Raw genomic sequence first — 17,125 nt, 5'->3', positions numbered from 1 at the left:
ATTAATCATGAAGTATCATGATATTTCAATAAATCTTGATCGACACCACAATGATATTTATGATAACTGGAGTTATCGCAATAAACTTAACAATTTAATAACAAAATCTAGTCCACAATCCTTTCATAGGCCATCCATAAAGTAGTCTAGAAAATAAAATGTGTGCCAACGCAAATGCATGTCTACGTTACATACTTTTGAAATCAAATGTATTGAACCGTATCATAATAAAAAACGCTGAGATTTATAAATTAATAAAACTGAAAAAAAAATCATTTTCATTTCATTAGAAACGGAGCAATATATTTTTCAACCTTAAAAAGCTTAAGGAATTCTATTGTAAATGCACAATCAACTATTTATAACGTTACTTTCTTATATAGATATTTTTAGACATTTTTATACAAATTGGATCAAGATAATAAATAATAAACAAAGTCTGGGACTGTTATTGCACTATATCAACGACCAAAAAATGTTATAAGATTAAAGTAGTTTTAGACAAGCATAATAGACTTAACAAAACTTTGTTTAATAAGATAAGTTTAGTTTCAATATTTTAAGATTGTGAAGTAATAAACTATGAATTACAAAGGTGTGGTTGGGTACGTCCGAACTGGACTAACTTGTTATCAGGCGGTTTCTCCCATAATCCTTTTATAGGGCTAGACTTGGACTTAATTAGTCCAGTATTAACAGTGATTACATGGTATATAAGACATAAACGCAATCGGCAGTATACACTATACCTAACAGTAACAATATACATTAGGAGTAAGCCAGCGATCGTTCCAACGCACTTACAATTGTATTGGAATTACTTTTGAGATTAAACGAACGTGAATGTACGGGATAAGTATTCAAACGGATAACCTTAAAGTTGTTTATCTTAAATAAGTATAGAACTCGAGAGTTTTTAGTGTACTGAAGCGCTGGAAATTCGTTAATTTTACCTGGGCATTGATAGAATATTTTTAGGCGGGTCACAGTTAATATTTTAACCACTCAAAACATATTTGTTTAAATATTACGCAATTCAGTCGTGATGGCCATTTCCATATAATCGTTTATCTGGTTGTATTTTTGAATCTTAACATATAAAATATACACTTGCATGTAGGATTAGATTGACTTACCTGAAACAGAAAAAACAACAAACGATATGGTTATTGATAAAAATATAAATTGTGCAAACAATAATGGTATTGTATTTTATAGTATAATATGCAAACAAGTTATACATTGAACAATATTATAGAATCTATCACGTAGATCTACAACACACTTGGGCGTATATATTTAACAATCCTATTATATTTAAAAGTCACAAAATTACCTCCAATATCTAAAATGACAAAACATTTAAATTCTATATTTCTAACTTGCAATATCCATAAAATGAAATTTCATTAAAAGATAAAATATAAGTATATTACTAACGCCTTTTTAATTTTTAATTACAAATCATATTTGGATCAAATAATTCGGAACAATGAATTTAAAATATAAGAAAATATAGTCCCATAAATATACGTAATCTAAATCTCATAAAGAATTGGAACTTAGATATTGAAGATTTTCAAAAATACTTTTTTCAATAATTGTCTTATCTGTAGTAATATTTTTAAAAGTATTTTTTGTAGGTTGTGGTTTAAATTTTTTTACAAGTTTTAAGTACCACAGCGTGTTAATTACACGATAAAAATTTGCGATTGTAAACAGGATTTTCAATGGAAATTTATGAAAGTTTTTTCAATGGCTATCAACAATTCACTCAAGTACAAAATAGTATTAAAAAGCATCACTATTTCAAATACACTTGCACTTAAGTTTAATAATAGAAATAATTACTTAAAATGGAAAAAAATATATAATTTTTCTATTCAAAATGTGAAGGATAGTTTGCATTAGAATTAACAATAAAAGAAAATGATTCGTCCTCCTGGTCTATCGAGGTTTTTTGTGTCAATTATTTTTTGATTTCAAACAAGGTTAAGGTGTTTTAAATCATATCATTATTACTTGATTAATATTTCAGAAGATCCGACATCGATTCTAATACCTACGATATGTATATTGTTGTTAACAGACGGTAGATTGTATACTAGAGAATAATATTTGATCAAACAAATCAATCATATTTCGCAACCAGCGAGGAATTCGAGTTTTAATAATAATAACAGTTATTTGGGACTATGCAAGTGGTTAAGTCGAACGACCGCAAAACGTGTGATGAGCTTGACCCGCGGGAAATATCATTTATCTCATACGAAGCTACTCGAGTTGCGTTCATAGAACATTCGCCTACCTTTCAACACTCGACTTGTCAAACTGTGTCATAGATAAAAAAAAAACTGTAGGCCTATGACTAGGCCGTGCAAATAGAGATCTGAAAGGGACAGTCGCCGATGATCGTATTTCACAACGGCGCATTTCATCCGTACCGGTTCAGGGCCAACCGTGAACTATACAAGTTAACGTTGGTGTAATAATAACAATAATAACGTGTAAAGCTATACATTGGTTGCGTTTACAGAATGCAGTATCTAGGACGTTCTGATAATTGTTACTGGTACACGCCATGCGAGTGTTTACCATTACACTTATTATTATTTTTTCAATATTTGGGATACACTTAAAGGTCGGCCGAATGCCAGTGAAGCATTGTGTTGCAATCAGAAAAATACTTTGTTGCAGACAAACGCAACGCCGCCTATCGACACTTCAATTCACATGTCAAAGAACAATTTCCCTATGAATAACACGTGATGGACCATCTAAATAAAAAAAGCTCCGACGACCGACCGGTGCAACGTATTACGTCGTTATTATTTATTTCGATCTTTGCCGCCCTATAAAAAAAAAACTACGACGGCAACATAATAATAACGAAGACAACTAGAATAATTCTTTAGACGATAATTAAACGCGTTTATCGGACACAATTCAGCGCAACTTTTTCCAACACACATCATTAACCGCAATGTTGCTTTTTTATTGGTTATATCTTTGTTATAGAACCACGATAGATAATAATTGGCATTAAAAAGAACTCGTTTCGTGCGCAAAATACGCGTTTCTTTAGAAAAAAAATCAAACGGGATCTGAGATCAAATATGTTACAAGTATAAGTCACTTCCTTGACTTAACAGTCGCTGTAATTTTTCTTCCATTTCTATTGCATTGACAAAATTCTATATTTTCCGAAAAAATGTAAACAATCAATTAATGATTTTTTAATTTGTCCAAAAGAAATAAACACTATAAGTTAAGTGCTCTTGAAATAAAATTATAAAAGTGGAACACATCTAAATCTGCATAATTTATTTTTAAAAATTTTTGCATTTTTATACTATATTAAAATAGTTTTAATATAATATAAATACGCAATAATGAAAACTATAATTATTATAGTTTTCGTTATTTACTTTAAATAATAAATAATGAATTTTTTTTCATTTTATCAAAATTTTCAAATAACTGATTTTTTAAAGCTTTTCTTGCAAAAAAATTGTATAGGTATATAACAACTTACAAGTTACAAGCATTTTAATATATAAATAAATAACCAGTGAAAGCTGTACACATCCACGATATATACCTATTGTATATATCAAAATACTTGTAAATTGTAAGTTTTTATAGACGCATTAATTTTTTTTTGTAAAAAAATTAGCTAAATCGAAATTTTGAAAATTTTTTATATATTTGTTTATTATTAATAATAAATATGCTTTTAACATGTTAAAATATTATTAACCGCTTCATTTATTTTATATAGTGGTTAATGTTGTTTTTGTGTTTATATTAAATTGATACACGTCATAATCAAACATCTGAATTAAATTTTTCACTTAAATAACGTGTAGTGCTATTAAAAATATGATGTTAACGTTTTACGGAACAAGCACAATACTTTTACATAATAATACCACAGAAATAAGTCATCTTGAACAACACTAGTAAATAAATAACATAGAGCTCTACATATGGATACCATCATGAATGATGATCCCAAGTACACGAAGTATTATCTATACTTGTGAGAAATACTATAATGAAAATAAAGCGACCATTATTTATTTCACAAACACATTATGTCTTCCAAAAACCGGTGTATAAAAAACTTTCATATTATAAAAATAAATAAATTAAAAAACTTTTTAAACATATTCGTTCTTTTTTTTAAAATGCTTAAATAATAAATGGGGATTTAATAGAATAAATAAAAATTATTATGTTTATAAGCATTTTTTAAAAATGATTAAGCCAAAAATACTATTACAAATAACAAAAACATTAATTTCAATTATAGAGCCAACAGCGTTATCAAAATCGTATACCATCAATTGTGTTGCTTATTGTCGCGCTGTTCCGTAAAAAAATAGATAAATAAAAATTTTAATGCCGAATCAGAAAGTATTATAGTAATTTATAACTTTTATTTAATACATGTAAGTAAATTTTGAACACAAACTATACAACAATAAACATAATTGTCCAATTATAAATAAACTTCCAAGTAGCTGAATTTCACCGAACTATTCTATAACGTAAATGCACTAAAGTCCCTTACTCGAAGCTCATTAGATATAATATAAGTAGTCAAACGAATGGCACAATCGCGTGATTGCGGAAAAACTATTTCAAAAATAAAAAAACACAATAAAATAAACAAAAATGTTAAGCGAAATTCAATAAAAGTCAAATAACAAATACCTTCTCAGCTTCGCATCGAAGCTAAAATCAAACCAATAGAAACGAACAAATAGCTATGACAACAACATTTTCCTGTAATCCGATCGACAACGTGTGACCACTGATTATATAATACAAACCTATCAACCTTACTCGAGTTTTTCTATCGTTTACAAAATANTTTTCCTGCAATCCGATCGACAACGTGTGACCACTGATTATATAATACAAACCTATCAACCTTACTCGAGTTTTTCTATCGTTTACAAAATATGATAGTGTGATCCTAACTAACAACTATTGTTGCCAATGTCCTCTAAGTTGACGTTTTTGCTTATAAGCATTGCTTGACAATAACAATACAATAGCGGCGTTTACAAGATGGTAACGCTGGAAAATTCGCACAGAGCGTCTAGGAAAATTTAGAGCAGAGCCGTAGACGAGTGATCACGGCCGGCTGGGAGGCCACGGTCACCTTACGCGCCTTGGTGAAAGGTCACACTTTGTCGAGTACAGCGTCGGACGACGACCAATGGCGTTTTTCATCATTGTATTCCATTGCGTGTTCGCCGGGGCTGTTTAGTAAAGCCGCAGGGGCCATCGGAGATAATTTCCCCTATTGTGTGCGTTTCGTCCGTTCGCGTGTAAACGCTTTACCTCCCGCTGTACTTGGGAGTGGTCTCAATGTTTTGATAAAAAATAATAACAAGAAGAACTCGGTATAAATACGACTCGGACCGATAGCACCCACATCAGTCGTACGCAAATCATTTGCTGCTTACAACTTCTCTCGATTAATAACAAACACCGCATAGCAATGGCATCCAAAGTAAGTTTTTTATACATAAGAAACATAGCGTGTTATTTCTAAGTTATTCATCGATTTCGAATTTTCTATATGACCCAAAAAAATGTTTTGAATCTTCATATTTTTGAAAATGGACGAGTCGTTTCAAACAATATCGTTGAATAATTCAGATTAAAATTATTTTACATGAAATTTTCAAAAATATTGAAAAATGTATTTACTTGTTTTAATTTCAATAGTTTACAAAACAATCTTAACTTGGGCTATAACAACCGTGTATAATACACAAATTAACTCTTCCATATTCAATTTTTATTAAATGTTAATGAAAATTTCATTTTTTAGTAATATTTTAGTAAAGTCTTTGAAACATGTTTTATTATTTTACAGTTTGCAGTTTTAGCATCTATCTTGGCGGTAGCATGTGGTGTGCCAATATACTCACCAGCTCCTTACGCTCCAACTCTATACGCCCCATCACCAGCCTATGTAGCCCCAGTTAAATACGACTTGGCTCCCAAATCTTATGATTTCGACTACGATCGAAATCCATCCTATTCTTACGGTTACGATGTTCACGATCACTTGACAGGAGATTCTAAGAGCCAACACGAGACCAGACATGGAGACGTCGTTCACGGATCTTACAGCTTAGTCGACCCAGATGGTACCAAGAGAACAGTAGATTACACAGCTGACCCACACAACGGTTTCAACGCAGTCGTCACTAAAGAACCATTAGTCAAAGCATACGCACCCGCACCAGTATATCCAGTTAAAGTCTACGCACCAGCTCCATACTACCCAGCAGTCAAAGCNTTATAAGCATTTTTTAAAAATGATTAAGCCAAAAATACTATTACAAATAACAAAAACATTAATTTCAATTATAGAGCCAACAGCGTTATCAAAATCGTATACCATCAATTGTGTTGCTTATTGTCGCGCTGTTCCGTAAAAAAATAGATAAATAAAAATTTTAATGCCGAATCAGAAAGTATTATAGTAATTTATAACTTTTATTTAATACATGTAAGTAAATTTTGAACACAAACTATACAACAATAAACATAATTGTCCAATTATAAATAAACTTCCAAGTAGCTGAATTTCACCGAACTATTCTATAACGTAAATGCACTAAAGTCCCTTACTCGAAGCTCATTAGATATAATATAAGTAGTCAAACGAATGGCACAATCGCGTGATTGCGGAAAAACTATTTCAAAAATAAAAAAACACAATAAAATAAACAAAAATGTTAAGCGAAATTCAATAAAAGTCAAATAACAAATACCTTCTCAGCTTCGCATCGAAGCTAAAATCAAACCAATAGAAACGAACAAATAGCTATGACAACATTTTCCTGCAATCCGATCGACAACGTGTGACCACTGATTATATAATACAAACCTATCAACCTTACTCGAGTTTTTCTATCGTTTACAAAATATGATAGTGTGATCCTAACTAACAACTATTGTTGCCAATGTCCTCTAAGTTGACGTTTTTGCTTATAAGCATTGCTTGACAATAACAATACAATAGCGGCGTTTACAAGATGGTAACGCTGGAAAATTCGCACAGAGCGTCTAGGAAAATTTAGAGCAGAGCCGTAGACGAGTGATCACGGCCGGCTGGGAGGCCACGGTCACCTTACGCGCCTTGGTGAAAGGTCACACTTTGTCGAGTACAGCGTCGGACGACGACCAATGGCGTTTTTCATCATTGTATTCCATTGCGTGTTCGCCGGGGCTGTTTAGTAAAGCCGCAGGGGCCATCGGAGATAATTTCCCCTATTGTGTGCGTTTCGTCCGTTCGCGTGTAAACGCTTTACCTCCCGCTGTACTTGGGAGTGGTCTCAATGTTTTGATAAAAAATAATAACAAGAAGAACTCGGTATAAATACGACTCGGACCGATAGCACCCACATCAGTCGTACGCAAATCATTTGCTGCTTACAACTTCTCTCGATTAATAACAAACACCGCATAGCAATGGCATCCAAAGTAAGTTTTTTATACATAAGAAACATAGCGTGTTATTTCTAAGTTATTCATCGATTTCGAATTTTCTATATGACCCAAAAAAATGTTTTGAATCTTCATATTTTTGAAAATGGACGAGTCGTTTCAAACAATATCGTTGAATAATTCAGATTAAAATTATTTTACATGAAATTTTCAAAAATATTGAAAAATGTATTTACTTGTTTTAATTTCAATAGTTTACAAAACAATCTTAACTTGGGCTATAACAACCGTGTATAATACACAAATTAACTCTTCCATATTCAATTTTTATTAAATGTTAATGAAAATTTCATTTTTTAGTAATATTTTAGTAAAGTCTTTGAAACATGTTTTATTATTTTACAGTTTGCAGTTTTAGCATCTATCTTGGCGGTAGCATGTGGTGTGCCAATATACTCACCAGCTCCTTACGCTCCAACTCTATACGCCCCATCACCAGCCTATGTAGCCCCAGTTAAATACGACTTGGCTCCCAAATCTTATGATTTCGACTACGATCGAAATCCATCCTATTCTTACGGTTACGATGTTCACGATCACTTGACAGGAGATTCTAAGAGCCAACACGAGACCAGACATGGAGACGTCGTTCACGGATCTTACAGCTTAGTCGACCCAGATGGTACCAAGAGAACAGTAGATTACACAGCTGACCCACACAACGGTTTCAACGCAGTCGTCACTAAAGAACCATTAGTCAAAGCATACGCACCCGCACCAGTATATCCAGTTAAAGTCTACGCACCAGCTCCATACTACCCAGCAGTCAAAGCATATGCTCCGGCCTACCATTCACACCCATTGTACCGCTAAGATCTCATACAACACACGCGCGTCTTTATTTTCAGACCAGTCGACACTGGAACTGATCAGTATTATAATTCCTATCAAATAAAATTACCACTTAATATAATTTTGTATATTTCATCTTATGCAAATGTTTTTATAATAATATATATTTTTTTATAATTATGAATGTATTTGTAATTATTATTGTTTAAAATATTAATTTAACGGAAATGGTTAATTAGCAGCTCATTATTTATTTAATACTATCAAAAAAATAAAGCTTTCAGCATTTATAGAACAAAAAATCTAATTAAAAAAAGTCAAAATCTCAAATGCCTGATCAACGCCGTACAATTTTTGAATTGTACTTGTATAATTATAGTTGAAAGTTACTATCGAAAAAGAAAACTATTAGGTTTCATAGGAAAATGTTGTTTAAATTTTATCCATTAAAACATGGTCTACATTTGTAGTCTAAACAATAATGTGATTCTTAAAAATTAAGTAGTTAAGTAATTAATTAAAAATTAAGAAATGCATTCAAAACATTCTCTAGAATTGTTCCATTAGGTAAAAACATAATTTATAAAGAATTTTGTTGAAATTTAGTGACGTTAGTATGTGCCACCCTCTTTTGACACATATTAACGTGAAAGTTCAACTGTTAAAAAAATATTTCAAGCAAATAAACAGTATCTTTAATACTTAGACATAATAATTTAAAAACAACATATTTTTATCTTAATAGTCGAAATTGATTTTATTTGTTTTTTATTTAAATATTGAAGACGAATAATTCGAAAAACAGAAAAAATAAATATGTAAAAATTGTTTACAATTAAAATTTTTATTGTTTTTGTTATGCACTTTATTTTTACCAAATATAATTCAAATATTTAAGAATTAATACGCAAAAAATTTGTTTTTTACAAATATAGAAAAAAATGTATACAATATAAATCTATTGACTTGTAATTGAGCAATTTTACTTTATAGTTTTATTTTTAGTTTATAAGAAATTAATTTTTTAAAAATACGTCACCTGAAATTATTTTTCAAAATACATAAAAATGTACATAAATATACCACACTAAAAAAAAAGTAATTAATGAAATGTATGCCTTGAATAGGTGCTTTAATAACTATAGGTGCATCTAGACACACCTTTTTGTACAAATTTATTTAAAAAATACATATACTTCTAAATATTGGTCCTTTTTCTTAATGTTAAAGTAAATTTACATGTGAAATATAAAATAATTTAAGCTTTGTATACAACTGTAGCCATCTACCGGACTTTATAGGATTTTAAAGTAGTTTCCATTAAAAAATTCACCGCCCAGAAATATTATTGTTAACTTTTTATAATCATCTCTTGGATGATTTAATTTGAGACGATTCTTAGCAAAATGAAGCATTAAATGATTTTATAATAAGATTACAAATTATACCAGACCAACAACTATTATTATTATACATGTTCTTCTCTATTCGTCAATTGTTTTTTTTTTTTCATCTCTTATACATCTTATATTTTTTAACATATTGATTGATATACAAAAGAAAACTTGTAGTTATTTTCCAAAAACTTCTATGACTCTTTTAGAAATTTTTAAAAACAGCAAAATAAATTTAAAATTTCAATAGCATCTTACAGCTAATAACATTTTAAATTGCAATAAATAAACCTTCCATTTACATTTTTTTGTAATAATTTGATACACGAAAGAAAAGATTTTTTTTAACAACAATTTATAGAAATTCCATTTTTACGTTATATCATCTTTTGGACATGAGCCTACAGAGAAGTGTGCAGTACTAAATTTAAAAAAATATATTTATAAATAGTAATTCTTTTATCATAAACCACTCAACTATTCAAAAAATAATAACAATATTGAGAATATTTTTTATAGTTTTTTTAATGTACATGTTTTTTTAATTTATAAATTATAAAGTATTTACTATAATTATCCCTTATATCTTATACCATTTAAGAGTCTCAACTTAATTTTTTTCAAATGACATCATACATAATTAATTAGCTTATCTAATAGATAATGATCTAATTAGCTAAACAACTGGTCCATAATGACTTTTAGACCAGTATTTTGGAGGTTACTAACATTCTATAGTGCGGTCTGGATTTGAGACACGGGTATTATAATTTTTATCATTAGATATATCTTGAATGTACTGTCCTATCGTCTATGTATACGAATAAAAATTAGAAATAAAATAAGAAAAGTAATGAAATTGTATTTATGTATCTTTTCATATTGGAGTTAAATGATAAAAATTAAGTTTATAACGCAGTATAAATCATTAAAAAAAAAGTAATGCAAAATATTAGCTGGATTTAAAGTTATTAAAGATGTCAAACCTGGTGGGAAGTCTTGTATACTACATAAATTAATAAACTACATAAAAAATGATTGAATAATAATGTCATTCACTATTATAATGATTTTTTACATGCGTTAAAGTCGGCACTCAGTTGTGATGTTTCGTGTAAAATATTCAAATGTTATTGACAATGTTCATAACTTCTAAAATTTACATCTTTTTATTGAAAGGTTTTAGAACCAATAAAAATAAGTATGACTAGTGATACCTAAATTATAAATTTGTGTCAAAAAACCAAAAAAATAAGAAAGAAAATAAATGTAACATAATTTGAAGTTTAAGTGCTATTTCGCTTATCTTGTGATTTAATTTCAATATATAAGTTTTATTCTATTTTTTTTTTCTTAAGTTTTATGTTTTTTTATAAATATTTTTATTCAAAGATAAAAATGTGAAAAACGAATAATTAAATATTAATCATGAATATAGTTACATATTTACAAATATAAAAATAATTCTCAATGGAAATCTATGTCTATTTATGTAGCGCCTGACAGTGAAATACTATTTTGTTTACACAACTAACTTTTATGTAGTATAAAGTAATGTAGTAAGGCATTGCGCAGTTATAATTTTTTTTTTTTTTTTTTTTTTTAATAACTTGAAAATAAACGATTATTTATTAGCAAATTAAATTAATTATTTAAATGACAAATAATTATCTACAACATGCCAACCAAAAAAAATATAATACCTATTTGTATGAGATACAATAACAACAAAAAACTAAAGTTTTGTTAAAAACCAATAAAAAAAATTAATTAATGCAAAGTTCAACTATATTATAGTCGAGTTATTTTAAGAGTATACTATGTGATTAATCAACTTTAAATTGTATTTATATAAAAATTTCAATAAACATAAGGTAACAGATTTCAACGCATATTTTAAGATTATCTTAGTCAATGCTCATCAGACATAAAAATCGCTATTTATGTAATTGAGAAATCAAAATAAAACTTTTATTTAACATTATTTGTAATTTTTGATTTTCAAAAGATATTTTTTTTAATCACATTAATCAAAATATCGTGTCTAAAAAAATAGTATTTTTAAAATGTGAAATACTTTTAAAACTTTTAATCATTTTTAATACAAAACCGAATCAATGAATATAAAAAAATTTTATAGAGTAATTTTTTTGTTTTAAGGCATTTAAATAGGATATTTTTTATTTCATAGTAATTTTAAAGAGCGCTTTTATTGGGAAATTTTAAAAGAATTTGAGAGGATAATTTTTAATGTTTTTGAGGCATTTTGTCAAGAGTCAATTATTCCAAGTCATAAATTTTATAACTGAGATTGAATTTTAAAAGATACCTACAGGAACAAAGTCACTCAAAATAAGTGTCAGTCATATTTTGTCACCATCGTGAAAGAAGTGATCAAGGGAATTCATTATTTTTTTAAGTTCATCAAAAATTGTAGAATAACTATTTTATATTATAAATAAAAAAAAATGTAAATTTCATATACTTTATTAGTTAAATTAATATTTTATTTTTACAAATAATATTCCTCAACTATTATAAATACTGGATATTAAATAGATTCATTTAAATAATAATATTGTGCTACGACTACGATGATTAATATTAAAGTTCGGATTTAAATACCCTAAATAAATGGTTTCATTGAATATGTACATACAATTTTATTTATTAGAATAAAATAAAAGAATAATTAATCCCTACTTATTAATAACTTGTGCGTTCTCTATTGTTTGACTTTTCAAAGGGTGTCGTACCTAATTAATTTAGATAAGTTAATAGTACCAAGTAATATATAAAATATTCATATAATAATAAAATTTATTACTTCTTTAATTTTTAGAACACATTGCTCTTCAAAAAGTAAAATTTATATTATTTGAAAGTTGATCTCTGATATCGTGTATAAGTAATAAAAGTCAAACTCAATTAGTAAACAAAAATCGTTCTCGTAATTAACAAAGAATAGTAATTTATAATGTGTTCAGAAACATTTCAGGTGTATATCAATGTCAAAATAAACAATATACAGCAACTATTATAACTAGAAATCTGGTCAATAATTTTAGTTAAAATATAACACGACTCGATTCGCTAATTTGACACGGAAACCCCTACTGGTTATTACCATAGTATTTTAGGAAATAAATAATTGACTCCCAATATTTTTTAAATTATAATGCTTAGGGTCTAGTATATAATGCATTATATTTACAACAGTTGGTGACTTATTTGTGAACTTATATTGCTGCGTGTGAATATGTTTTAATAGAGAAAGGAAAACGTTGTACGGATCGTTGATTGCTATTATATATCATGGATGTAACCGTAAGTTATACACATACATTACTTTTTATATGAAGAACAATATCTTCATCATTTATTAAATGCACACGCCAAACCTTAAAGTAAAAGTACGATTTGCATAGATGACAATTTTAATAATTCTATTAATGAGGGATCTCGTCCATTATACAAAATCTTACTTGTAACCTACACTTTCTTTTTCAGAATATAAAAAGGAGGATGAGTAAGACATTAATATAAATTTCAAAATAAAATAATTTGATAACTATGGGAAGTATGCTTCTTAAAAATCAGAAATCTTTTTGTTGCCGAATTCCAATTAATTTTAATTTTATGTTTGTATAGTATTACAGTAAGGTCGTTATTTTACTTTTGGCAGTTCTGATGATTTTCTAACTGAAATGCAATTTATGTAAAGTATCAATTAGAAAAAAATTTAAATTATGCTGTATAAACAAAGTAATTAATTTTTTTTTTTAACGTCTGTATGCTATTTAATTTGTTCATTCATTAAAAATTAATTTAAGGATTTAAACTATAGAAACAATAATTAGAGAATATCTATCAACTAATAAAACAAAGTAAATAAAAATTATAACCTACTTCTGCAAAAAATATAATAAAATCTAGAAATGGATCTAAGTAATTTTAGATGAATTTCTATTAAGTCTCTAAACTAATAAGTAGCTTTTAAAAACGATGTTTGTTTTTCAAAAGCAGTCTTACTATTTATTTATTTTTTAGATTCTATTACAATATGGTAAGACCACAATCCCGTTATTTTACCAGCATAATCACTAGAATATAAAAATCATTACAACTGCACTCGTGGCTTATTATCAATAACGCAATTAAACTTTAAAGGGCCCAAAAGTAAGTATCTCGAGAGGGTCCTTTCAAGTTGAAAGCTGCTTTTTTCTAAATTTTGATCACTTTATTCTAGTACAAATATCTAAATATTAATGATAGTCTAATAACAAAAATTCTCAGGGTCCCACGACAAGAATTTTCCAACTTTCTTGTTAGTTGCGACATTGCTTATAAAACAAAATATTAGTCTATATCTATGAGTTACTTCAAAATAACATAAAATGCTTTAAATACAGCTACAACGTTTAATAAAAAGCGTATATTAATATACTACTTGAGGTTAAAATTATTATTTTGATCAAAACCCCAACTTTACAAATGATAAGTTAACATATAATTAAACATAAGATACACGAATTGCTGATTTTAGGCAAAATAAACCCAAAAAATAATCATGAAAAGGAGAAGTAGTCAACAATTTTATTTGGTATTATAAAGCAATAAAATATGTCATCGCACGTATTTATACTTTAATACATCAATGCATTATCATTAACACTACTTGATAAAAAATTCCATATTTTTGTAAAAATATGGTCAAATTATAGACTCTAAAAACACGTTTATAGTAACTCGTATTCAGATTAAATTAGTCAATCGATTCTCAAGAAATAATGGTGAAATATGTAATTACTATGTTTCACATCTGTTTCATTGTATAAAAACTGAGTAAAAATGTAAACTAAATCAACTAATAATATATTATTCCAAAATAGACTATCACAAAACTAATGTCTAGCCGTTTCTAATTGATAATTGTTGAAAAAAATGATCTAACCTATTCGACCACAAATTGAATTAAACTTCTCAAGGACGGTTATTAAATATTGCATTAGGTGTATATTTTTTATTTAATTTGATTAAAATTATGTTTATTTTACGTGCGGGTATTGTGTTAATTTACACTGCTGTTTTCTTTTGGCCTATATTGGATATTACAAAGATTACTGTATTATTCAAAGCGACAAAAGGATAATCATTGCAAAGAGCATATTTATGCAGTAAGAAATGAAATATTTAAAACGTGTTATTGTATTTTCATAGGTTTGCGTTTTCGTTCTACTTCCATTATTCAATTTGTTCGCAAAGACAACAGGACAAGCGTTACCACAACAAAATCCAGAACCTTTTAATCCTTACAATGCATTCGTTCCGTTAAATCATCAGCCAGTCGGAATTTCCTACGAAGCTCTTCAGTATCCATTACCGGGTGAACATTATCAAGTTATACCACTTACGCTGAGCTCCGGTCGGATACCTTTCATACATCAAACAGTTCAGTCTCCAATACAGTACTTCAATCCAAACATAGAAACACAGCCATCACCGAGTTACAATCCTGTACCGCAAAACGTGCAACCGCGTACGGAAGAACGTCCACTGCAATACAATTCTAATGAACTCGTGCAAAATGGAATACCGAACGAACGACAACAACCTTCGGCGCATTACAGTTATGGTTACACCATCGAGGACAATAACACTGGCGATTTAAAAGACCAACATGAAATAAGAGATGGCGACACTGTATCAGGAAGATACAGTCTGGTAGAGCCCGACGGAACCCGAAGAATTGTAGAGTATACGGCTTCGCCAAAAACCGGGTTTAATGCGGTTGTCCGAAAAGAAATATACAATCGAGATAGAATAACCAATGTAATTAATAAACCAATACCTTTAACACCTTTAGTCGTTCAAAGTGAAAATAAAAATGAAAATGTTGAGCCGAAACAACATCATATAAGAGAAATAGTTCAACTACAAAAGTCGTTTAACGTAACAGACGACCAAGGAAACGGAACTGCGCCAAAATCATGATAAGGTTCACGTGTATCGCAAAGTTCACTGATCACAAAAAGAGGAAGTTAGCTATAGCTAATTTTAAAATAATATATTTTTCTATAAACTATATTGAAAAGCAAACTGGTAATAGGACATAATTAATATAGTGTCATTTCTATGCATAGAGAATACTACAAAAACATTCATCGCATGTTGTGATAGTAATAATAGTTTACTTCTTATGTTTGCACCAAGTTAATAAATTGAAATGTTTTTTCCTAGTAAGAATAGCTATATTTTTTTCGAAAGCAAATGTCCACATACTGTTACTAATGATAGCAATAACCCACTGTAATGTAAAGAATTACTATTACGTAAACACTTGTATTGATGATAACGCGATAGTTCCGACTTCAATGTAATGAGGGTTAAATAGAATATCATCATAATTAAGATTCAATGTAACCTAGTGATAAGATCAATTTATTTCATACTTTATTAAAAAAGTTGAAAAATAATACACTTAAGCTCGAAAAATTTGTGGTAATTGTAGTAGTAATGTTTATTTGTTACTTAAGTGAGCTAAATTATTCAGTTCATAGATATTCTATTAAATAAATTATATAGTCAAAATTAGTTATTAATAAGACAATTAATTCTAAATTTGAAGTTTAAAAATGTAATCGGTATAAAATTTTGTAACTAGTATCAGAACTATAAGCAACTAGACACAGTATATAAACTCTCAAAACACAATGCTTGAATTATTTAAATTATTGAACATAAATAGAGTATTATATTTGTCTGCCAAAGATAAGTAATTGTAAGCATAAAACTAAAAATACAGAGTATATTTAAAATTATTGTGCATCATAAATGCATAAATATTTTTTAATAACAACGTATAAAATATGTACGGAACTATAATAATGATTAAACAAACCGAGAAATACAAATTACTTAAGGTTTAATGAATTGTTTGTAGTAAGCCAATTAATATTCAGTACTGCTTTTCATACATCCAATGCTATTGAGAGTAAACTACACAAGGAGCCTACAAAACGATTTAAAATCATACGTATGGATTTTTCGCCAATATTAATACAAATTAAAATTTATATGACCTAGGCCTACATCATCCTCGCAATATAAACCACTTAAGTGTCCTCGACAATACAATATTTTGGCCATCCTTCACGTACACGCTTTACCTATTCAAATATGTTATTACTTCATCACAAAAACAATTATAGGAAACGTGCCAATTATTATGATTATCTATTGTTTATACAGCATGATAGTACAAAACTATTTTATTTATTTCTATCACTCTCGTTAATTTTTATTCATTTATGTTTTCTTAATTAAAAAAAAAATACGTATAAAATATACGGAAGCCAAAGAAACTTTCAAATTGCAATTTAAAATAACACAAAAAAAAA

General features: G+C 28.4%; 3 protein-coding genes across 4 annotated transcripts in view; 2 read left to right on the top strand and 1 right to left on the bottom strand.

Moving 5' to 3' along the window:
* The window catches only part of LOC126896498 (neurobeachin-like protein 2), a 111,089-nt gene that overhangs the window by 56,174 nt on the left and 37,790 nt on the right, over positions 1 to 17,125 (bottom strand). The window lies entirely within an intron of this gene.
* Positions 5,384 to 8,515, top strand: LOC126896545 (larval cuticle protein A3A-like). 2 transcript variants are annotated; one of them, XM_050669448.1, is made up of 2 exons: positions 5,384 to 5,527; positions 7,885 to 8,515. In XM_050669448.1, exons 1-2 carry the CDS (start codon positions 5,516 to 5,518, stop codon positions 8,350 to 8,352), a joined length of 480 nt encoding a protein of 159 aa, XP_050525405.1. In that variant the 5' UTR covers positions 5,384 to 5,515; the 3' UTR covers positions 8,353 to 8,515. The 2 variants fall into 2 exon arrangements, with proteins under 2 accessions (XP_050525405.1, XP_050525404.1); XM_050669447.1 differs by lacking the exon at positions 5,384 to 5,527 and adding an exon at positions 7,372 to 7,515.
* Positions 12,915 to 16,455, top strand: LOC126896525 (uncharacterized). The gene is made up of 2 exons (XM_050669420.1): positions 12,915 to 13,052; positions 14,946 to 16,455. Exons 1-2 carry the CDS (start codon positions 13,041 to 13,043, stop codon positions 15,717 to 15,719), a joined length of 786 nt encoding a protein of 261 aa, XP_050525377.1. The 5' UTR covers positions 12,915 to 13,040; the 3' UTR covers positions 15,720 to 16,455.

This window comes from Daktulosphaira vitifoliae, unplaced genomic scaffold (assembly GCF_025091365.1).
Source record: "Daktulosphaira vitifoliae isolate Bord-2020 unplaced genomic scaffold, ASM2509136v1 Scaffold_1, whole genome shotgun sequence".
Lineage (NCBI taxonomy): Eukaryota > Metazoa > Arthropoda > Insecta > Hemiptera > Phylloxeridae > Daktulosphaira > Daktulosphaira vitifoliae.
Note: the sequence above shows the minus strand (reverse complement) of the source record. Positions and strands in the feature narration are given on the sequence as shown.